We start from the raw sequence: 25,868 nt of genomic DNA, 5'->3' as shown, positions 1-25,868 counted from the left end.
AAATTATATCAATTTGAATTCAGTTCATTTCATTTGATCTATACTTGTTAAGAAATTCAAATTCAACAAGAAAGGAATAAACTAAGTATCAATATTTTGGATACTTATAAATATATCTTTCTACAAGAGGAAAACAAACTCAATGGTGAAATGAAGTTGTTTGAATGACATAGTTTCCATGTCAACACTGCAAATGTTTTACAGTATTGGTGTGTCAGAGTACTTTTTTGTGATTCATAAGAAGGTAATGTTTCATAGTAGTTTTTGAATGATAAGCAGGTGCTGCACAGATAGGTAAAACCTGGAATGACCTTATAGTGTAATCTCATTAGACCTATTATTTGCAGTTAACAATACTCTTCAAATTAATGTAAAATAAATGTGAATATACACAACTTGTCATCCAGAGCCAGTTAATGAAAAAAATAATGTATAATATTTTAAAAAGCTGTAGTTATGCATAAAACAATTCACCTTGAAGAAATATTCTCATGTAGATATATTAAGCATATTTAGCAGAAATTTATTTTTTGACAAGTTTTAAAATTAGCTTAGATTTGGTTCAGGCATTTCTGAATGTACCTATGGAAGATTTTAGTAATGCACTTAATATGGCTGATTCCAAAGTTGCTTTCCACCAAAGACACTAAATAAAATACATAGAAAATTATTATACATTGACAGTATTTTTAACAAGAACTGATAAAACTGTATTTGAACTAGTACATATACAGTTTGGTGTAAAACCATGGTATTTTTAAAAATGTTCATGAATGTAAATTCACTCACATTATTTAGCTACACAAACAATAACCTCTAATCTGGTTAAAACATTTTTTTCATGATTTTCTCAAATTGAAGTCAAAAAAAAAAAAATCAAAACTTGATTATCATTCTATGTATGAATATGTACATGTACTTTTACATGTATACATAGTCAGACAATGTTCATATCAAATGTTGACTCCAAAAGAATTAAAAATATATGTGGTCAATTGATAGAAATTTTACATTCATGTAAAAAGAAAAAAAATTAAGTTAATAAATATTCATTTGACAAACAAAAATATCACTGAATTAAGATGGGAAATACATTTTAAATTTTTTGTAAAATAAGGGAATTCACTTTTTTTTGTTTAATTCTGTTGTCTGAGGTTGAAGTGATATCAACATTCCCGGTGGGAAATCTGAATATTTCCCAGTAATTTCAGTAGTTCCTTCCCAGTAAATCAAGCTTGGTTTCCTGTCTATTTCCGGTTGTTTTGTCCACACCACATACCATGATTTCTGTTTCCCCAAATTTGATTGACACCAACACTGAGCGTTCTTTACCACCCCTAACATCAGGCATGTCCACCAACAGTTCGCCAATACACTCACAACCTTTATCAGTGACAAACTGTGGATTCTCCTCATTGGACTGATAAAACTTCAAAACCATTTTTGTCATTTCAGCTGATGCTGCAAAAACTTCTTTTTCAACTGTCTTCCCAACATCCACAGATTCACCGATTGCAACCATCTTTTCAAAAATATCAACACAATAATAAGTGTCATCAATCTTTTTCCTCTTATTTTGTGGGTCTCCAGTCATAAAATACTGCATTGTATCAAAACCGTATGTGTGTGGACTTATCCTAGAAGTAATGATATTAATGTCTTGTCCAAACATCACGGCTCCTTTCAGCACAGCAAGCCCTGGATCTGTTGGTATAATGACTTTGTATTTTCTGAACCTCTTCTCAAACTGCTTCACAATAATCTCTGACTGTGAGAATCCCCCAACCAGAATAATGTCTTTGACTCCATGTGTGCTTGGGCTTTCAAGAATTTTTTCTACTGTGACAAATAAGTGGGATAATGTCATATCAAAAATCTTCTCCACCATTTTTGGTTCAAATACCAACTTCCCAACACGAACCTTTACAATGTCAGCAAAGGGTGATTCCTGGACCAAATTCTTGTATGTCTTACCCCTCAAGCTTCTGCAAAGATCAGAAAAGGATGGGAATATAGGTAGTTGCAATCTACTTTCAAGAGTGAGATCTCTTTTTTTAAGTTCAATATTGTATTCCATTTCCATGTAATCTGCTGTTTGCTTCTTGAATTCTAGAATGACATCACGTCCAAATATATTTTCCAGCATTTTCCAGATTTTTTCGTTGACCATATTTCCTCCCCATGCTCCTCCACTAGCTCGATACAACTGCTTCATCTTCCTGTCTTCCATTAACTCCAGAACTGTGAAATCAGCCGTCCCACCTTAGAATGTAAAGGAAAATAAAAGATTATCTCAGATCAAAATTTTTATTTATAATATGTGCAACTAGAATGCTACATATCAGTGTAAAGGTTCTACTTCATTAAATTCATGCAAGAATTGATCTAAGAAAAAATATGACAGATGTGACCAAAAATATATACAATCTTAGCTACCAAAGTCTTTTTTTTTCCTCCTAAATTACTACAAATTTCTGACCCAAGGAATTTATCTCTTGTGCAGAGAATTTAAACGTTTACAGCAAACATACCCCCTAGATCAGCCAACATGATTTTGGCACCAGGTTGATATGTCGTAAGGGACTCTATTCCAAGAACTTGTTTTGATTCTTTAATGACATATATTGCTGCTGCTTCTGGTTCCAGAGCTAGTTTCAGTTGGTGAGATGGAATTTCTGCCTGTAATTATACATATTGGAAAAAAAATTAAATTTTCTGAATATATATCATGCATGGTAGATTGAATAAGACTTATACATATAACAATCCTTATCAAATGATGTCAAATGATAAAGTAACTGAATTTGTATTTTTGATGTTAAAATTCTTTTATGAACTAGACATGTTAATGAAAGATCATATACTCCAACTTACTTTGGACTTGCTCTTCTTGAGAACAAAATTTTTAAAAAAAATTAGAAATCTTAAGTTCTCCTATTCTAGTTTTGGAGGAAGATTGGAATTTACGAGTTCATTACAGTAGAAGAATAGTAATTGTTTTTCTCTTAAAAACTCTGCATTACAAAATCATAACAGTCAAATCTTAAAATGCCCATGTCTTTAACCTTTATCTTGTTTGCAAAATTTTTGAATACCTGGTAGAAGTCCAAAACAGATTTACTTGTAATAAGCAATTTATGTGTCCTGAATGGGCTCCTAATATATGATGTTCTTGAATTAAGAGAATATCTATATAATATATAAAGAAATTTACCCTTTCTGCTGCTTTTCTCATAAACTGCTTTGCAGATTCATCCCATATCGCTGGCACTGTCAAGATCCATCGTATTTCCTCATCAGCAACCATCATATTTTTCTCATTGAGCAGAAGTGTGCATTCATCCTTCAGGTATTTAATGGCAATAAAAAACACATCTATTGCCTTTGCTGAATGTCCCAAATGATCTTTAATTTCCATTTCTTTGTCAAATGTCTGTGATGCAAAAGACTTTCAATTTACGAAGTTTATTGGTCATAAACTAATTCAAAGTAACATTTTATAATAATAAACAAATATTCTTACTTGTTTCTGGTGAAGAAACATCTTGAATTTACTGAAAAATCTGTAATCACTATCACATCCATCCTCCAGTAATTCTTTGAAAATTCTCTCTGCCTCAAATCCAAATTCTATAAGTTCATTATTTTTGTTCAGCAGGAGAGATGTGGGAGTTTTGAGTGATTCCAGCACTTCAGTTGAGTTTGTCTTCCACTTTCCAGGGTAAATCTCAGAGGGATTTTCTTTTCTCCAAACTGCAAAACCTGAATATGTTGTTCCAAAATCCAGAGCTACCACGATTGACCATTCATCTGTATGGTAAGAGGTAACAAGAATTAATTAAATAAAACAATAGCAGTTGATATTCACATTTTAGAGACCAAGTTTGACTGAATGACAGTTATCAAGCACATAATCATTATTCTGCAAATCCTAATTTTGTACTCATAAGTTCTACTTGCCCCCATTTATCACCATCACCAAGCAGACTATTGACACAACTTCTATACTGTATATTTAACACCATATTTATACCTATCGCATTGGTCTCTCTTGGTCTTTGAAGAACATTTAATATAATGAGTTAGTTTTGTCTCATTTTTATTTATCTACATGTATTATCTATAAGTCTACCTGATCAATAAAACTATGGAAGAACTTTTTGTATTATACAATATAGTTCTTGCATAATTTTCTTATTAAGCTTTCAAATACATTATTTACAGTGCTTAATTATCAAAGATGAGTGGCAAAGGAGAATACAAGTTAATAGAGCTCTGGCCAGCACCAGAACACTTGACCAAATGGTCCAGAATATCAAAAATCTGGTAAAAATTCCCTCTTCTTATTAAAACTTTTACTCTGCCTCTGAGAGGCCAAGAAGCTGAGAAGATTTTCAAAGAAATAATACACTTTTCAACACAGCCCCACCTTAACAACAGAACCCGTGACCCAAGGTCATGAAATTCACAAATTTGAAAGAGGTACCCTTGCTCATCATAGCTATGCACTTAGCTGAAGATTTTCAAAGAATTAAAGCATTAACACATTTTCCCTATAATATCAATATGATCAATACAGCCCCACCATACCACCCGAACCCATGTCCCTGGGGCCACAAATTTCACAGAGGAACTCTTGATCATCATAACTATGTAATTAATTAGTTTATTTAATACCCATGAGCAGAGAAGAAGATTTTCAAAGAATTAATGCATTTTCACTAAATAATCAATAGAGCTCTGCCCTAACACCAGAACCCCTGACCCAGGGACCATGAATTTCACAATTTTGGAAGAGGCACCCTTGCTCATCATTACCTCATACTTGGTTTGTTTGTTTAACAGACAGGAGCAGAGAAAATTTTCAAAGAAATAATGCACTTTTACTATATAATCAATATAGCCCCCCTCCCCCCTCCGAAATCCCGCAGAACGCCTGACTCTGGGGCCATAAAAAGCTATATGTGCATATCTTTGCTCCATAAAAGTCTGAATTTATGTAACATTTCTGATGTCATATCTAACATATGGCATCATGACTGATGAAAATATTTAATGCTTTGAAGTCTGCAAATATCCCCCGGTTTAGAATATAAATTTAGATTTCTCCGTCATAGTTTTATTTCGGGGGCAATTAGCGAATACCGAAAATCAATACCGAATATAGTCCTTCCACAATTTTAGAAGAGGCATCCTTGATCATCATAACGATGCACCAAGTTTATCCGCTTTACATACAGGAGGAGAGAAGATATTTAAAGAATTTATGCATTTTCACTTTATGATCATTACAGCCCTACCCAACTCCAGAACCCCTGACCCTTGGGTCATAAATTTCAAAATTTTGGTAGAAGGCTTAATGCTTATTACAATCATGCCAACAGTTTGACTGCTTGAAGTCCAGGAGTAAAGAAGAAGATTTTTAAAGATATCCCTTTGAATTTTGATGGTGACAGACAAAAGACAAATTTTGATCAGAAAAAACTCACTTGACCCTTCTACTCAGGTGAGCTAAATAAAACATTATGAATTCAAACTGCTATCATTCCAGTAAGTGTCTGGATCAAATAAAATTTGATGGACGAATATTATCAAGTCTCCCTGAAAAATTATGATTTTCTTTAGGGATTATTTTTTATAATTATACTAAATAAAAGAAAAGGCACAGGGGCCACATCGCTCATCTGAGCACTGTGGCTAGGAAAAAAGGAAAAAATAGTTTAGTATTGAAAAGCTAAAATGCATAAGTGGTCCAAACCTACCCCTAAAAGGGAGTGGGGGGTATGATTTGAACAAAATTAAATCTACACTTACTAATGATGCTTACATAATTTTTTGACTAACTGTGGCATTTTTCTCTACAAGTTTGAACTTTCATTGTGGCCCTACCCTACCCCTGGAGGTCATGATTTGAACAAACTTGAATCTACACTGTCTGAGGATGCTTCCATATAAATATGACAAACAGTGGCTTTGCTGTTCTTGAGAAGATTTTTAAAGATTTTTCCTATATATTCCTATGTAAAACTTTGATCTTTCATTGTGGCCCCACCCTAGCCCCGGGGGTCATGATTTGATCAAACTTGAATCTACACCACCTGAGGATGCTTCCAAATAAATATAACCAATCACAGCTTTGCTGTTCTTGAGAAGAAGATTTTTGAAGATTTTTCCTTTATATTCCTATGTAAAACTTTGATCGTCCATTGTGGCCCCACCCTACCCTGGGGGTCATGATTTGAACAAACTTGAATCTACACCACCTAGGCTGCTTCCACATAAATATGATCAATCATAACTTTGCTGTTCTTGAGAAGAAGATTTTTGAAGATTTTTCCTATATATTCCTATGTAAAACTTTGATCGTCCATTGTGGCCCCACCCTAGCCCCGGGGTCATGATTTGAACAAACTTGAACCCACACCACCTGTGGATGCTTCCACATAAATATTACCAATCATTGCTTTACTGTTCTTGAGAAAAAGATTTTTGAAGATTTTTCCTATATATACACCTATGTTATACTTTGAACGTCCATTGTGGCCCTACCCTGCCCCTGGGGGTCATGATTTGAACAAACTTGAATCTACACCACCTGAGGATGCGTCCATATAAATATGACCAATCATAGCTTTGCTGTTTTTGAGAAGAAGATTTTTGAAGATTTTTCCTTTATATTCCCATGTAAAACTTTGATCGTCCATTGTGGCCCCACCCTACCCCCAGGGGTCATGATTTGAACAAACTTGAATCTACACTACCTGACAATAATTCCACATGAGTTTCATCTTTCCTGGCTCATTGGTTCTTGAGAAGAAGATTTTTCAATAACACCATTAATTTTTTGCTATTTCGTAATTATCTCCCCTTGGAGGAGGGCATGGCACTTCATTTGAACAAACTTGAATCCCCTTCACCCAAGGATACTTTGTGCCAAGTTTGATTGAAATTGGCCCAGTAGTTCTGAAGAAGAAGATGAAAATGTGAAAAGTTTACGACAACGACAATGCCAATGACGACAGACTACTGACAAATTTCGATCAGATAAGCTCACTTGAGCCTTCAGCTCAGGTGAGCTAAAAATCTTAAGAATCCTCAAAGGATTTTTGAAATATCATATTCTAAAGAAAACAAACTGATTGAAAATAAATATAATCACTTTTACCTTCACCCTTCTCTGAACATGGACGCCCATATATTTTTCCTGGGACTTGACTGCGCTGAACAGGACTTCTCTTTGGCTGTAGGACTTTCTTTCTGGTATAAACAGTGGTTTGTTTTACAGTCTGTCTTGATGACAATGGGTCAGATTTTATTTCAGACTTCATCTCCGTTTCTCTCATATATACTATTGCCTCAGAAGAACTTGATGACTTTGGGGTCATATCAGTTTCTCTGCTAAATTCCATTTCTTCATGAAAACTTGATGACTTAGGTATCTCTTCAGCACTTCTTTCTATATCTGAAGATAAAATTAAAAGAAATATTAACATTATGCTTGAACCTAAAAGACTGAAAAAACCACCATGAATAAACAACTTATAAAAACATTTGTTTATTACATGTTTTAAAGAACTGCAGGGACATGTGAGTTATTCTGATATTAAGGGGATGAAGGACACATGGTCACATGACTGTTTAACTACGTCATAGTCTCTGTTTATATAAGTGCAAAATGTGTAAACCATAAGTTCTTGTATAAATTTTTGACAATTTGTTATTACTTTAACTACCAACCAATACAGAGAAATAAAAAAATTAACATTCTTGTAAACGTTAACAAATTATGAAATAGATTGATCCACTCCTCTGTTTCTCTACACTGTGCGTCCAACATGTCGATGACGTCATACACGATCTGTTAGTACAGCAAGATCATACTCGGTGAATACAGGGGCGGTGTTATTATGTAAAAATAGATCATAATCAGTATATGATGAAATATTTTGAGAAAGGGGGAACACAAAAATTATTTTTGCATGGCTGATGACGGAAATCTTATGTAAAATTATCTAATTTGGTTATTCAGCTTACGTGTGATGTCATAGTTGGTTTTTCCCGTATTCGAGAAATGTAAACATGACACGTTTTTGTCATGCTTATGTCTTCTTTAATGATGTCCTGTGGAATATTGAGGTCAGCTTCACCATTTGAAATTTTTATAGTTAATCAATAATGTGAAGGACTTACATTTCAACATAAATTTAAAAATATTGAATGATAGAATTTTTTGCAAAGGATGACTGCACTTAAGGACATGCGAAATTTGCGACAAAATAAACTTTCAAAACAAGCATTTTTCTTTTCATTGCAAGAATGGTCAAAATCCAATCTACAACTTTATGTAATTACGTTTAATAAAAGTGTGTATTTACGAAGTTTGAATCTGTTTTCAAAGGCAGGGGTCATCACAATTTCTTGAATCTCCGTTCGATAATGAGGACGCCCACTTTTTTACTGACTTTATACATAGTCAGCGCATGTTTGTCTATTGTTCTACGTTTAACAGTAGTTGTATATTTGCATAAATAACAATGTGCCAAAAGGAGATTAATAGACAAATATGCGCTCATGGTTAAAAAGAGAAAAAACTGCTTCTTCTTACATTCGTTTTCTGTGTTGTAACCAAGGATTGTGACTTGTTGAATATTATAATTCACCACGTGATTTCTTACCTCAGGTAACTTTGTGAATACTAGATTCCGTCACGTGACTTGTAAGGTAGCATGTTATGTGCTAACTAGGACATTGTGTTCGAACACGTTAAGTCATCTGGCATTGATATAAAATCTGCTTTAATCACATTAACGTGCTCATATTGTTAATTTCGTTTTGAAACCTTTGTCAGAAGTGTATTTGTGCCACACAGAATGGAGAGGGAGATTGGAAAGAGTGATCACGTTCTTTTTTCCAAACATGTCATTGTTATTTATCAAGTCTAATTTTAGACCCATTCTTACAATGTTAGCCCCACCTCTCTTGCATATCTAATGTTCAATCAAGGGCAGGTAAGTGTAAATTCACTATATTTGAAAAGCAGCAAGGACAAAAAACATTGAATCATTTTATTGTATCACAGTCTAAAATCATTTTAAGATTTAAATTTGGTTCCAAATTGACAGGATTCTTTCATAAACATACAAAAGTGAAATAAGATTTAGATATAAAAGCAACAGAAGCAATCGAAAAGGACCCAAAAACAGGCGTTAAGTGCAGTCATCCTTTAGTTTTTTGTTCTTTAAGTTGTCTTAAAAAGTACATAATTTTCCCTATCCAGATGCAGTGTGACAGAAGAAATTAGCTTTTTCGAATTTTAAACCCTATCCATACTCTGAAATATTTTAAAAGATACATGTCCCCTTCAATATTTTTTATCTATCCTTAAAAAATCCAATTATGGACAGAGTAATGGACCCGAAAACATGGAGAATTAAAACTCCACTTAGGTACTCTAAGGCGTAGTATTTATCAATCAATATCTCTAAAATAAGGTAAGAAACCTAATAATTTAACTGCTTTAAGATATGTGGGACATGCTTAATTAGAAATATACAAAATATGAAAAAAATTGAATGACGGGATTTTTTTCAGCCCAAGGTCCTTCACCTCCTTAAAGCATCTCCATATTATATGGATTCAATTTTGTTTATATCATGACAAGTTGTGGGGACCTAATTTTGTGTATTCACCCATGTCTACAAAGGAAAGATAGCTCTGGAAAGTTTGCGTATGTTTTAAACAAGTTCCTTTTATGATGATAGAAACTTCTTTGTTTGTGATATGTTGACAGTGTAATTGTGGTCTTAAGACTGCATTGATTTAAAGGCGTAACTTTTCTGGCCATTGTACAGACTTTATAATTAAAAAATTGAAAATCAACAACATAAAACTTTTTTTAAAATTTCTGTTGCCCGTATACACACTGCTTTGTGGCCGTACATTACAAATACAATGGTATCGAAGTGTTAAGATAACAGGATGATGACCGGGACTACCAGAATTCACAGATTGATCTTAAAACATCCATATTAAAAACCTTTTTTTGCTAATTAGGTAATTAACACACAAACTTGATCAAAAGCGACTTTCACAAAGTGGGACAATTGTACTTGTGTGATTACAATTGAGCCTAGAACAGCTGAATGTTTCAAAAGTAATGTTTGAATATTCCATTGAATACAAATTTATTTTTTTTCTAATTTAACTAATTACCTAAGAATAAAACACATGTGTGAAACAATTTCTTTATATTTTTAAATATAAACAAATTGTTTCTTATATGAATTCCACAAAAATTGAGCCACTACAAAATCTAATGATTCCACAGTAAGTCTGAAAATGTTCATCCCTTGATGCATCATCCATGCACGTTTGGTCTAGGTTAATCTTGAAGTAACATTGGAATGGACCTGATCCTAAAACTTAAACCTTATCACTCATCCAGAAAAAGTAGATTAAATCCACCACCTAAAGAAAGTCCATTAGTGTACATCCCTTGATGTAGCGTATAGCGGGTTTTCTTGGCGGGTTAAAAATTTGGCATTTTACTTGCTCAAAGGTACGCAAATTAGTTTGGCATAATTTATTTTAGCAGACACAAGGTTCCAACACTATGCAAAATAGCATTAAGAAGAATACTGAATATTTCAGCAGTTATAATTTTAGCGAGCTACTACCAAAAAGCCAAAATAAGCTAAAATTACCATCCTGCTAAAATAACCTGCTGTACGGTATCATCCACACATGTTTGTTCCAGTAGTATTTTAGTTACTTGGGAATGGACCTGCTCAAAAAAACTTTAACCTCGATATTCATCTAGAAAATGTAGATAAAATCCAGCATCTGAAGCAAGTCAAATAGTGTGCATCCCTAAATGTAAATTCCATGCATGTTTGGACCAGATAGGGTATTGAAGTTACATTGAATTGAGTCTGCCCTAAAAACTTAAAACTGGTCACATCCAGAAAATGTAGATAAATCCAGGATCCGAAGCAAGTCCAATAGTGTGTATCCATAAATGCTAATTCCAAACATGTTTGGTCCAGATAGGCTTGAAAGTTACACTGGACTGAGCCTGCTCCAAATACTTTAACCCAATCACTCATCTGGAAAATGAAGGTCAAATCCAGCAACTAAAGCAACTCTGGTTGTGTGCATCCCTTGATGCATCATCCATCCAAGATTGGTCTTCTAGTTTTCTGATAACAAACCTATTCTTTAGCTGAAATTGCAGCATCTGAAACCCTGAAACCTTGACTGGTACAATGAAACATACTAAAAGCATCATCCATGCACATCTGACCAATATAGGGCATAGAAGTACTTACATGTAATAAGAAATGTGCTCCAAACACTTTAAAATGGATATGCAAACACTGACAGTGTCAGTCTGACATTGATGCAGAGGGTATTACATAGGCTCCCCCAGCTTTGATTAGGTGGGCTTATAAACCCTGTACACCAGTACATGTACGTGCATCATATAAAATCTTATTGTCGACTTTAGCCTCATCTTAGCCCTGGGTCAATAATTAAAAAAATTTTGCATATCAAATATGATTGGGTAGCCCTGCTACTCATAAAAAATATTTTTCTCAGTAACTTCTTTATATTCAATTTAAAACTGATCTTCTATTATGGCACCACCCTTCTGCTTGAGGGCCCTGATTTGATAAAGAAAAGCATGAATGCACAACCCGAGGATTCTTGCATACTGTAGCTGTACATTTTTCTGCAGGGGATTAATCTAAGCTATGTAGGCATTTACAAATTTTCCTTGGAGATTTGTCACAGCGTATTAAAAGTGCATTTAAGACATACAATGGCAATCAAATATGATTGTTAGCAACAAATCTGTACTATTAACAAAACAATACCACTACTGACCTTTTTCCTCCTTCTTCAATAACTTGTATTCACATTGGAAGAGAATATCTCCTTCTTGAACATTTTCAGGATGCTTACGCTTTGTTCCTGATTATCAGACAAAAAATAATGTGACTTTTACTTTCAAAAAATTGTAGATTAAGACAGATCCCATAACAATAATTTCCATTAAATAAATGCTTACCAAAAGAGCTTTCTATTTCTTCTGGCAATTCAAACAATTCATTCAAATCTTGGTCCTCTAATACATGTTTCAGTGCCAGAACATACATATCATTCAACAAGACCGAGACCAGGAAGTTGTAAGCTCGTTCCTTGCGACTCTTTCCTAATTTTGAGCTCAGCTTGGCCTCAGACTCAATACCACATCGCTTTAAAGTTTCTTCAATAATGGATGATTCCATTTCATCTATAACTGTCCGAAATTTGTGTAGCAATCCTTTCCGAACTTTCTCTAAAATTATATATACTTATACATGTATATATTCACTTTTAATCCATAAAATAAGCAAAATTAGTAGCTTTCTAATAATAAGATTTTAATTACTTTTATTTATTGGTATAAAATTTTTACAGAGCTTTTTCAATTACATATAAACTTTATAAACATAAATTAATTTAGCACAATCTAACACTTAAATTGATAACCGGTAGTGATAACATAATGATGCAAGACAAAAGGTGCTAATATATAATCACTGCTAAAATAAGTATATTTACAGTATTTAGATTTTCAACTATCTGGACAAGTTCAGTCAAGGAAATCTAGGCACAATATGTAGTACACTACATTACAAGAGGCCCAGGGGCCACATCACTCTCCTGAGCACTTTGGCTAGGAAAAAGCAGAAATCAGTTCAGTCTTGAAAAGTGGGGGGGGGGGGGGGGTATGATTTGAACTTACTTGAATCTACACTTACTAAGGATGCTTTTGAATTAATATGACACAAAATGGCTGTTGCTGATTTTTCCAATGTATTCCTATGTAAAACTATGATCCCCCCATCGTGGCCCCACCCTACCCCCTGGGGTCATGATTTGAACAAACTTGAATCTACACTACCTGAGGCTACTTCCATTTAAATATGACTAATCATGGCTTTGCTGTTCTTGAGAAGAAGATTTTTAAAGATTTTTTCCTATGTATTCCTACTGTATATAAAACTCTGATTGCCCATCATGGCCCCATCCTACCCCCAGGGGTCATGATTTGAATAAACTTGAATCTACACTACCTCACAATGATTCCACATAAGTTTCACATTTTCAAGCACATTGGTTATTGAGAAGAAGATTTTTAAATGATGCCATTAATTTTTCACAAATTCATAATTACCTCCCCTTGGAAGAAGGCATGGCCTTTCATTTGAACAAACTTGAATCCCCTTTACCCAAGGATACTTTGCGACAAGTTTGGTTGAAATTGGCCCAGTGGTTCTTGAGAAGATGAAAATGTGAAAAGTTTACGACAACACCAACAAGGATGATGACGACGACAACAACAACAACGACAGACAATGGACAAATTTCGATCAGAAAAACTCGAGCCTTTGGCTCAGGTGAGCTAAAAAGTCAATCAATCAACAAACACAGATGCCACAGCACCATTGCAATAGTTCAACTCCTCCACTATGAGAAATGAATGCAAACTTACCAGCTTCTTCATGCATGTTTGGCTCTGGTTTGATTTCTAGAGCAATGTCTTCCCTTCCTAATTCATTCAAACTTTCAATAAATTGGTCAATGTTATCTTCACGTTTGCTAGCTAACAATGTTATCAGTAATTTTTCTACTTTTTCTCTCCTTGTTGAATCATCAATGAAGTTCTTTTCATCGTCTTCTGTGAAAATCCCCTTTGTTTTTAAACTAGCAGCAAGGATGATGGGTTCTAGTTCCTCAAGAAGAAGGTTCCATTTCTCTCTTATTTTCATTTCAGCAATTCCATGCTCATCCAATTCACCTGCTATAATGAAAATCAACACCCTTATTGGAATTGATCAATCAGAGAGTTCTGATGATGAAGACAATGCAGAATGAACTCGTGATATCTGACTGAGGAATCATTTATGTCTTTAATATCTCAGGTAGGCATGTTTCATGGTTTTCATGGTTTTCTTGCTTATTGAACTTGGAAAGAAATTGAAGTAGTGCTCTGATAATAAATATACAGTTTCACAGAGTATTACAACATATTTATTTTTTTTTTTTTTTTTTATATGAATAGAGCTTATTTATGTTACTTGAGAAAATAAAAGCAATCAATATGTCAACAAAATGTGTGATTTGCTACATTCCTCAATTCCTTCTAAATTCTTTCTACAGTTAAACTTCGTTATCTCGAAGTTGACGGAACCGTTGATGAACTTCGAGATATCCAGGGGTTCGACATATCGAGGGTTATAATTCAAATGAACTTCAAATAAACTTAGTGCAGTGAACATGTACTTAATAGTAAAAACATGTCGAAATACTTCTTGTTTGAAATTCTGTACAAGATTTCTTTAATATACATGTACATGTATTTAGCAATCAAAAAATTTTACATCCTCTTTATAATTCACAAAATAAAAGCTTTGAATAATATGCACAGAAGTATAATCCAACGCGGAGAGTCAACCGCTAGCATCGTTTCCCATGTATACATAACCGGATATCGTCTATGCATTGTAAATTTAAAACCGGTCGCTGTCAGAATAACGAAAACGAAATATACATTTCTTTTATTGGAAAAACATGTTCATACATGTAAAATCAGTTAAAAGAAAATTATTTTACCATAATAAAATCAAACACAAAAGAAAAATCATGCACTTTTGTCTAACAACAGAACAACACTGAATGACAGGGCACTACAGCACAAGTTTTTACTGCGACACATGCTCACATGATGGTGTGTACGGACGATTGTAATTTCTGCACGCTCATATAGGGAAAATAAATTCTAATTGCATTAAATTACAGAATTTTGTTTTACTTCGATGTTTATAATTTTCACTTCCATATGCATAAACTATGTATGCACGCATACTTCACATAGCATTAAATTGCGATTAATTATCAAGATAAACGTACCCAAGCCACAAAACAATGAACGTGTCATCCACGTATATGCATTAGACTAATACACACAACCTTTGGCTTGCATAATTACATTCAAGGTAAGCCATACATACACTTCGTATAATTATCGCGCTATTATCTGTTGATCCCAGGAACACAGGTAACCCGAGCGTGACAGACAGGTGGGTGTTATCAATAGAGCATTCAGTTTACCTAACGGACTTGATCATCAGAGCGGAAAATTATCCTGACTTCGAGATAACGCATGTGATTTTAATAAATGGGTACACAATTTTTCTTCGAGATAACCGGGGTATTCGACATTACCGTGTTCGACATAGAGGGGTTTATTTTAATCATTTATAAAGCAAATTTCGTCGGGACCACGGCCTTACTTCGACATATCCGGGGTATTCGAGATATCCGTGTTCGAGATTTCGAAGTTTAGCTGCATATTAGTATGCTCCTTACCTTTCTCAGATGCAAAAACTTTGACTGAGATATTCCCTTTAATCTGTTCTTCTTTGATTCCAGCAGCTGATAGAAGTTTTTCTACCATCTTCTTCAAATGTTTTCCTTTTTCATCTAAAAATCGGTGGCAAGCGTCATCAGTCACTGGAATTAAATGTAGGATTACAGAACCCACTTCTGCCCTGTCTATCTTCATGTGGGAAGTCTCTGTCACCCTCGCTTTTAGCTGAGGATCATTGTTTATTCTGTCTACAGCTTGCTGGATAACTTCTCTTTCTCCCTCCACAGGAATAGACAGAATCATCTCAACATCTGATGAAAATTCAATGTCTGAAAAATATGGTAAGTACATATATATCTTAGCTTATGTCAGTGTACAAATTAACAGTTTTTATTATATATTGCAGCTTTCTTCATGTATATTCTCAGATCTTAATTTTTTTTTGCTCTACTGGTCAGAGACCAGAAGAGCTTATAAGATAGTGAGATGTTCATCATCATCATCTGTCAAGCTATTAAGCTGAAAACAATTTTTCAAAATGTACTCTTCCTACAGTTTTGGTCTGATTTTAGTAAAACTTTGTACATATTAAGTGGACTACACCAAGACAAAATTCTGTGTATTGGTTTTTGATTTCAATAAATGGTGTTACCATGGTTTTGTGTATCAGATTTTGATTTCAATCAATGGTGTCACATGGTAAATATTATTAGAATGAATTTTTTTGTGAAATTCTTTCAAAATGCTACTACTACTGCTACTACTAAAGTTTTGGTCTGATTTTAATAAAACTTTCTTCACAAGTAGACTACACTTAGATACAAAAATCCTTGCATCAGTGTTTGATTTTGATGACCAGTGTTTTCATGGCTACTAAAAATAAAAATTCCTGTAAAATTCTTTCAAAATGCCTACTCCTCCTACAAAATTCATCTGATGTCAAGAAGTAGCATTTCAGTAGTAGTGAAATTTCACAAAAATTTCTATTTTTAGTAACCATGGCAAAACCTTCACAGAAATCAAAAACAGACACAGAGAATTATACATCTTTGTGTAATCTACATGTGTATCAAGATTATATTGAAAAGAAGAGGCCCGAAGGCCTTAATGGTCACCTGAGAATAATAAAACACTATAAAGGATCCACTGAAGTATAAAATAAAACAAAATCAACTGATAGATAAAGCTATGCTGCCAAAAAGCAAAAGAAATAGGATGATTTAATGACAAAAGAATTAGTCTAGTACTCAGTAACAAATCTTAAAGTAAATCTATTTGCTTGCCTGTACCTGTCCCATTTGTCACTATCACCACATAGACTAAACAAAACAATAGTGATTGAGCAATATTACTAAACCCCATCTCATTCCCTGAAGCACTGGCCTCTCTTGGTCTTTGGAGTACATTTAATGTACAAAGATAAGATATTTTTGTCCCATTTTATACATCTATTATTTGCAAGTCTATCTGGCCATTAAAAACTAAGAAAGTACTTTTTGTGTTATATATTATGAAATTTCTTGTATAATTCTCTAATTCAATTGACCTTTGAATTAAATTATTTTCAGTGATTTTTTATCATAGATAAATAGAAAAAGGGAATAACATGTCTCAGTAGAATACAAATTAATATAGCTCTGCACCAAATCAGTTGACCAAGTGGTCCAGAATTTCAAAAATCTGGTAAAAATACCCTTGCTTATAACAGCTCTGCACTCTATTTGCCTCCTGTATGTCCAGGGGCAGAGAAGAATAATGTATTTTCACTGTATAATCAATAGAACCCCCTTCCCCTGAAAAAAAACCCTGACCCTGGGGCAACAAATTTCACAAATTTTGAAAAGGCACCTTTGCTCATTATAATAATACACTTAGTTTATCTGCTAAATATCAAGGAGCAGAGAGGAAGGTTCTCAAAGAAATAATGCATTTTCAATAATCAATCCTGGGGTCACGATTTGAATAAACTTAAATCTACACTACCTATAATTGCCTCCATATAAATATGACTGATCTTGGCTTTGCTGTTCTTGAGAAGAAGAATTTTTAAAGATTTTTCACATATATATATGCCCATGTAAAACTTTGATCCCCATTGTAGTCCCACACTACCCCCAGGGGTCATGATTTGAACAAACTTGAATCAACACAACCTAGGATGCTTCCATACAAATATATGACTATTCATGGCTTTCCATTCTTGAGAAGAAAATTTAAAGATTGTTCCTATTGATATCCATGTAAAACTTTGATTGCCCATAGTGGTCCCACCCTACAACCCAGGGTCATGATTTGAACAAAATTTAATACACACATCTAAGGATGCTTCCATATAAATATGAGTGATCATGGCTTTGCTGTTCTTGAGAAGATTTTTTTAAAGATTTTTCCCTTGCATACTCATGTAGAACTTTGATTGCCCATTGTAGCCCCACCCTTCACCTGGGGGTTAGGATTTGTACAAACTTGAATCTACACTACCTGAGGATGCTTCCACATAAATATGATTAGTCATGACTGATCATGGCTTTGCTGTTCTTAAGAAAAATTTTTTTAAAAATTTTCCCTATGAATTCCCAGGTTAAATTTTGATCATCTATAGTGGCCCCACAGTACCCCTAGGGGTCATGATTTGAACAAACTTGAATCTACACTACAGTTGAACTTGGGTATCTCGAACATGGATATCTTGAATACCATGGATATGTCAAAGTAATTTTGAGGTCCCAACTACTTATTCCTTAAGGTTTTGTCAAAGGTCAAGATGTCTAAAAATTTATTTTTACAATAGCTCAAAAACTATGTGGTTTATAAAGTTAAAACTTTTACAGTTTATAAATATATCATTGGTTAACAGATAGAAAGTATCACTTGAAAACAAATACTTAAAAAAAATATTTTTAGAGAAAAAAAAAATGCAAAAAATTTGCACATTTTAAAAAAAAAATGCACCTGCTTAATTCTGTACTTTTAGTGAAAACCATCATTGCAGAAATAATATATGTTTATCAATGAAGGGCAAGTTAGACGTGAATGGTCTCTTAAAGGCTGTTATTGAAAGCATGAGATGTATAAAGACAAGACCCCTATAAAATCCGCCATTTGCAATGTACTTTCGGTTTCAAATCTTAACATTTGCACAAAATAAACAGGGAAAACAACTTTCCAGAGGCTATCAAAGTCCAACTTGCCCTTCATTGATAAACATATATTATTTCTGCAATGATGGTTTTCACTAGAAGTACAGAATTAAGAAGGTGCATTTTTTGAAAATATATGCATTTTTTTAAAAGATTTTTTCTCGATAAATACTTTTTTAAAGTATTTGTTATCAAGTGATACTTTCTATTTGTTAATCAATGATATATTTATAAACTGTAAAAGTTTTAACTTTCTAAACCACATAGTTTTGGAGCTATTGTAAAAATAAATTTTTGGACATGTTGACCTTTGACAAAACCTTAAGTATTTTACCCTGGATATCTTGAATCCTTGGTTATCTTTTAGTATTTTCTCGGTCCCTTCAAGTTTGAGATAACGAGGTTTGACTGTATATCAGAAAGCTTTTCACATAGGTCTCATATTTTCTGGCCCAGTGGTTCTTGAGAAGAAGATTTTTAAATAACCCAACCCAATTTTACTTTGACAGGGCATGCTCACTCCTCCATGGCACTTGATCCCACCTCTGATGTTTCAGAGGTCCGTGTTTGCTCTGCTCCTGATTTGTATAGTTTCAATGGACTTTTGAGCTTGAATACTATACAATTATGGACTCTTTCGGTGGTGAATATGGTTTGTTATTCACCAGAAAAATCTCAATATTGACCGAGGCGAAGACTAGGTCAATATTGAAATTTTTCTGGTGAATAACAAACCATATTCACCACCGAAAGAGTCCATAATTGTTTTATTAGATAGTCAGGATTTAAATGAATAAGATATTGAAGGCTGCATGACGACTCCATTTTCATTAACGAACTTCTGTCATAGAAAAATAAAAAAAATGTCCAGATTATAACTTATAACTCCTGTGTTTTCCTTTTGCTGTGTGTAAGACATCGAAATGTTTGGAAAATAATCCTACGAGAAATTTGCCTAAAAGTTTTCCTGCTCAGATATACAGCATATATATATACAGCTGGCTCAGGCCGTTGCAACCATTGTTTTCAACATTGTTTTAGGTATTAATTGTGACGTCACAATGCCGCTGCATGCGCACTGACCCTCCGGTGAATACCACTTCAAATCCAGTGAATATGTAGTATTATGAACTGTTTGCGTTTGTATAGATTATATAGGAACTTTTTATAGACTTATATAATAATGTTCGTTATCTTCATATATTTCATTCTTAATTATCTCCCCTTGAAAGAGGATGAGGCCCTTCATTTGAACAAACTAGAATCCCCTTCACCCAAGGATACTCTTTGCCATGTTTGGTTGAAAATGGCCCAGTGGTTCTGGAGAAGATGAAACTGTAAAATTTAACGACAATGACTACGATGACTGACTGAGGACAAATTTTGCTCAGAAAAGCTCACTTGAGCCTTTGGCTCAGGTGAGCTAAAAAATGTAAAAATGTCCTTACAATACTAAAGTATTTTTTTAAATGATATATCCTGCATAATTCTAATCAAACTGATACAAAGTCTCAATTATACACAGGTAAATATTATTCTATTTATGAGAGTTTTACCTTCAGACAGTTGCATTCCACCACCCACTGGTACAATCTGCAAGCCAGGGAGTTCATTATCATCATCTTCATCTTTAAAACAAAATTCATCATTATGATATTTCATGAAATCATAACTTTAAAGCTTAAAAATCTGAGAAAAATTAAAAACTTAAAAATTCTTCTGAAACTTATACTAAGAACAAACCTAAGTTTCTTTGCTCTGTTTGGGTAATCTGTCCAACTCTTGCCCTTCTAAATGTGTTTAAAATATGTTCCGACTTGTTTTCCCACAGTGCAAACAAGAAACTTTCTAATGTCAGCTCAGACCTGTCTGTTAAAAGTCTATTATATACAGCCTCAGATCGTTTACGTCTCCCTTTTTGTTCTTCAATAGAGTCATGGATATCCAGTGAGAATGCTCGCTCTTCCAACATGACATTGGATACAGGCATTGGTTCTAATTCTTCAAGAAGATAGCTTTCCAGAGTTCTCAGTTTTTCATAGGAGATGGAATGCTCTCTGTGTATTGTTTCTCTTCCTAAAAATATAACATGCATAGATCCAGAATAAAATTATGTTTTATTGTTTATTGAGGGAGTGTGTTTGTGTACAGTGGCCTCCAGGTATTGTGAGATCGGATAATGCAAGGTACCACTTACAGTGAGAATAATTTTCAGACCCAAATTACTGTAGAAGCACAAATTTTCATGGGGATAAAATTTCGTTGATTAGAAGTTTCATTGGCATTAAATTTTGTTGTTTCGAAAGAAGCTCTATTCAATATATAGTCATACAAAAATTTCGTGTGGGATTTAATTTTGTTGCTAATTGTTAACAACAAAATAAACAAAATTTAATCCCAACGAATAATTCTGCTTTTACAGTAATCCTTTAATATTTTCTTAAAAATAAAAAAACACCAGTTATAGAGAAACCATTTACAAGATTCTGCTTATAACAAATTCAAGATCTGGCCCGTCACCTCGCTTGGCGCAGTGGTTAGAACATTTACTATAGAGCCACGGAGTAAGGAGTTGATCTTTACATTGCAGATTTAATCCACTGTAGGACAAAGAGTCTGGTACTTCGGATGTGACCATATAAACTAAGGTCTCGTGTAGCAGTATGTGCTGGCATGAAAAAGATCCCTCAAAGGCCGTAAGTGCCAAGTACAGGTCTAAATTTGCAGCCCTCCACCGGCAAATGGTGGCATCTCAATATGAGTGAAAAATTCTTAATGGGACATTAAGCAAACAAACAAACAAAATCCAATTAGTAAAAAAAGCAATTAGTTTGAACGAGATAGTCATGCTACTGATGATTGTTAGTCCCAGGTAAACAATGGTAATTTTCACAGGTATCTGTACAGAACTTTGCACTATGACAATTTATTGAAGGTGTTTAGAAATAATAATGAGTTGCTTTTGTAGAAATGTTTACTCCATCATGGCTTATAAGAAAGAAAAGGTCATTTAATATTAAACAAAAGTAAAATGAATGAATGGAGATCAAAAACATTAAAGCTGAGCTTGGTCATAATGTGTGCATGCAGTGCAATGACTTTCTTATTTTTATAGAAATTATTTTGCTTCGTTTTTTTTTTTTTTACTAAATATTATTTAAATACACCTATTTAATTCCATATCATATGAACCTTATCTTACATATGTTAAATACCTAATACATGCAAGTCTGTATTAAAATACTGATCAACTCTCTCACAGCTTGTGAAATGCAGACTTTGAATTTAGCAAATATTGGTTATAACAAGATCTAAATCCATGTCCAGATACCCAGAGTCCACATTTATAAAGTGAATTTTACCATTTTTTCTTCTGTGATCAAGCCTTGCTGTCATTTGTCTTAAAAATCCATTGTTTACTTCTTTTAGAAACATTAGAAGACTTTCACATCCAGTTCCTTCTTGTCGCAGACTGGTTTTGATCAGATGGTTCACCTTTGGCAATGCATTAAGATGCTGAAAAATTTCTTCTCTTAAATGGTCAAATACAATTTGTCTCCTCTCTTCAGTTTTAAATTCTGTTAAAAGATTCCTGTAGTTGAACCTAACACAGCTTACAGAGTCACCTGAAAAAAGATAATGTCCACTTAAAAAAATTAGGAAAAAAACATCATCTTTTAATATCAAAATTATAAATAATAGAACAATGTAAATAAAGAACTGAGGCCCATTTTACAAAAGAACTTACAACTAAGACCAAAAATTTTAGTTGATTGTAAAATTTTGTAAAATTGATGATTGTGTTTGAAATTGCTAGCATAAATTAAAATGTACTGTTTGGTTCTTTTTAAAAAGATTAAAACCATTTTCAAACAAAAGTAAAATAGGAAGTAATAAGCAGAATTAAATTTTGGTCTTAGTCGTAAGTTCTTTTGTAAAACGGGCCCCTGAGTTCTTTCTTACTTGGGACAGAACCATGTTGATCACACACATTGCCTCTGATGTGTTCAATAGCTTTGTAACACTTGGTGATTTCTAATGCACGCCAAAGTGCATGCATTTTGTCTTCCTGTCTAATTTTTACAATCACTGCCTTGGCTTTCTTTTTTCTTTCACGATGCTTTTCAAGTTCATCAAGATCAGAGAGACTTAGTGCACAATGACAAAAAAGAACATCTGAAATAAGACTTGGTTCCATTTCTTCAATCAAGGTATCTTCATGGTACCTCCACTGTTCCGGTGTTAAAACAGGTGTTGATTGAGTATATTCTGTAATAGCCAATAAAAGAACATATTTAATACACAAGAGTACTAAATTTTTTATTGTTCACAAAAAGAATTTTAAACAATTTTGAATGACACTCAAAATTTTATCACTAGTTACTGCTCCATGACATTCCATGATGTCATCTTTTTTTGCCTTTTTCAGTAAGGACTACGTATCTTCTGAAACTGATTTCATTTCACGAAAACAAATTGTTAAGTCCCAATTTGTATATGAAATGATGTAGCAATTATTAATATTAAGGTTTAGAATTTTTTTTTTTTTTTGGTTTTAACATCTTTCAAAGATGTCACTATACACATGTCATTTAGTGTGTTGTTTGCAAATTACTAAATTTCAACCTGCTAGGTGACCCCAATTTTGCAGTTTTAAAACTTAAATACATTTGAAATACATCATTATATATTTAAATTTTTTAATGCAGATCATTGAAATTTATCTTTGAAACATTTCTACCAAATTTGGATATAAGTATATGTAAAAATGTCATGACAGAAGTCCACAAAATTTTCGAACAACCTTTGTACCTAATAAGCTGATTACCAAAACTGTTTGCAATGCAATGATTTTCTTCCCAAATTGTATCAATGCAGTTTTGTGGAAAAGCATACATCATAGCATTCAATAACACATTTCAATAGAAAATTTACTGAGATAACTTCAGAGCAGCACTTAGAAAATCCTTTCCCAAAATGCAACAATTTAACAGTATAGTGAACAGCTTCTACTAACAAGACTGCAAAAAATGCAAGTAATTGTGGTTTTTACCATTTCTCATCTCACTCTCCATAGTTTGACAGAATTGGGTATACAAGCAGTGGAAATGTTTTAATTTGTCCAAGAATGCTTTGCATGCCTCGTCTCCTTTCTTTACTAGTTGTTTTATCAGTTTTTGTTTTAGATGGCATCCTCCTCCTTTCCTCATTTCCAGTTTCTCCTCATCTGATAGCTGTCGTGTTTCACAAACAACACAGAGGTAACCAATCAGCTGTTCCTCTTCATGTATTCTATCTCGCAAAAATGAGTAGCCTCTTTGTACAGCCTTAGAAGGACAATCTATTATAGATTCACAGAATAATTATTAATAAACAGAGCAGTGGACAAGAACTTTTCTTTGCATTTTTTGATAGTGTTACATTCATACACAATTCTAACACAACTCTGAATGGAATTAAAAATTATAAAGCTACGTTTCTTGTGATGCGGTAAGACTTACCCTCTATGAGAGACATTTGTGGTGATAAACTGGAAGCTGAACTAATTCCAGAATCTGAAACTATAAATTATGTATAAGTCAAATAACGTAGTGCATTGTTCTAGTACATGTATTGTAATCTAAAACATCTACCTCTCTTTAATGATCTTTATTAAAATGCTCTGTATTTAGAGAGCCACATGGCTTTTTCCCATGATCTTTTCCCATTTCTTCCCATCCAAAATTTGAATCTTTAACATATACTACTAAGTAGTGATGGGAATCGGTAAGAATTTCATAATCGATGATCGAACTACTGTAACTAACTAATTATCAATTATAATTGAACATTTACAAAGTCTGTCAATTTAGATTATTAAATGGTAAGAATGGGTGAATAACTACTTTCTGTGGTGGTCCAGCTGTAGTTAGAATAATCTAACTGTGTCTCTGACAAGCTCTAGTTCTTAGGACAATATCATTTTAACAATAGAACATTCTATCTAGTCCAGCTGGTTCTTCGTTAATTTTGTAGAATCCAAAGTACCTCCATACCTGGAAATGAGCATTGTTACCCGGGTATGAATACAATATCTGCTCGTCATCGCCATTACGATACACAAATAAGTTAATAGACAAGTTGCGGCTGGAATATTCGGCTTAAAAACTATTACGCTTGTAAAATAAAATAAATAACCCGATTAATCGGAATAAAAATTTTGTAATCGAGTGCTTGGATTATGCCAGCAATCGACTGATTTTAGATTATTATCGATGACTGGAACACCACTACTACTAAGTATATCAGAAAATGAAATCCTTTTGGGCTCAGTGGTTCTAAAAAAGCAGATTTTCAAATTACCCAACCCTCATTTTGCCTTTCCTTGATTATGTCCCCTTGAAAAGGTGTTTGGTCCCCTCATCTGAATAAGTGGAATTCCTTTACATTAAGCATACTTTGAAACAAAGTTTGCTTGAAATCAGACATATGGTTCTGGAGAAGAAGATGAAAATCCATATACCAAATACAACAACAGACATTGAACATGCTATAAACTCACTTGAGCCTTAACTGGCTCAGGTAAAAAATAGAAAATATTGGCTTAAAAGAGCAAAAACATAAAAAAATGTACAAATTAACTTTATGAAGAATTTTGTTTATCCACTGATTAAATCTCTACCTGGGCTACTAGGCTCTTGGTCTCCCATTGCTCCACTATCTGAAACTGGTAGTTGGCCTAAAACACCCATTTTAAAAATGGCGAAAGGTAAATCTTGTTCATTGCTAGAGAAAAGAAATTGAAAGATTACACATTTTATCAGCTATAGTTATATACATATCCAAACTTCACTTGTCAAAACAATGACTTGAACAAATTTAAATCTAATGTGCAGGATACCTTCATTTAATTTGGCAAACTGTATCCCCGATGTTATTGAAAATAAATAAATTAAAAGTGACAGATACGATCACCACTCTCTATAAAATTTTACACAATCTTAATCATCTTGCCTTAATTGATTGATTTGATATTTGTTTTGTTGTACTCTAACCAAGATGTCAAGTGTCAGCTAGTTAAATTACATTTAGTAGTGGTCATTTTGTGTGTCCTACTTTCGTTTTGACTTTATAGCAATAAAAACAATTTCCAATTATATTATGCGCTGAAAACAAATTTTCAACAGAATTATATGTGAAAAGATGTTTTGTACGGAAGTAAACTTATGTGCAACATCATAAAATACCTTAAATTCTTCAGAACACGTCTTCGTAATTTCACACGGTAACATGTAATATGGCAGACCGAACGAATCTAAACATACAATCGG

The 25,868-nt window shown here is 33.5% G+C and overlaps 1 protein-coding gene across 1 annotated transcript; it reads right to left on the bottom strand.

Annotated features, from left to right (window-relative positions):
• LOC133173581 (uncharacterized) lies at positions 1–25,868 on the bottom strand. The gene is made up of 18 exons (XM_061308561.1): positions 25,785–25,868; positions 25,220–25,323; positions 24,060–24,119; positions 23,612–23,899; positions 22,522–22,869; positions 21,921–22,184; positions 20,302–20,634; positions 20,115–20,186; positions 15,418–15,747; positions 13,541–13,849; positions 12,071–12,340; positions 11,880–11,973; positions 11,328–11,353; positions 7,166–7,462; positions 3,524–3,810; positions 3,215–3,433; positions 2,532–2,679; positions 1–2,262 (listed from the first exon to the last, which is right to left on the bottom strand). The coding sequence occupies exons 2-18, from the start codon at positions 25,287–25,289 to the stop codon at positions 1,208–1,210; spliced, it is 4,470 nt and encodes a 1,489-aa protein (XP_061164545.1). The 5' UTR covers positions 25,290–25,323; positions 25,785–25,868; the 3' UTR covers positions 1–1,207.

This window comes from Saccostrea echinata, unplaced genomic scaffold (genome assembly GCF_033153115.1).
Source record: "Saccostrea echinata isolate AGI-Se365-2 ecotype Australia unplaced genomic scaffold, CSIRO_AGI_Sech_v1 ptg000056l, whole genome shotgun sequence".
Taxonomy (NCBI): Eukaryota; Metazoa; Mollusca; class Bivalvia; order Ostreida; family Ostreidae; genus Saccostrea; species Saccostrea echinata.
This window is presented reverse-complemented; position numbering and strand designations above follow the sequence as displayed.

Bases quoted from the DNA above. Each gene is read 5' to 3' on its own strand.
- LOC133173581 (XM_061308561.1), bottom strand. From the start codon at position 25,289: ATGGGTGTTTTAGGCCAACTACCAGTTTCAGATAGTGGAGCAATGGGA. The intron at 22,185-22,521 runs GTAAGAAAGAAC...ATCTTTTTTCAG, and splicing joins TCAACATGGTTCTGTCCCAA to GTGACTCTGTAAGCTGTGTT. The intron at 11,974-12,070 runs GTAAGCATTTAT...TCTGATAATCAG, and splicing joins AGAAATAGAAAGCTCTTTTG to GAACAAAGCGTAAGCATCCT.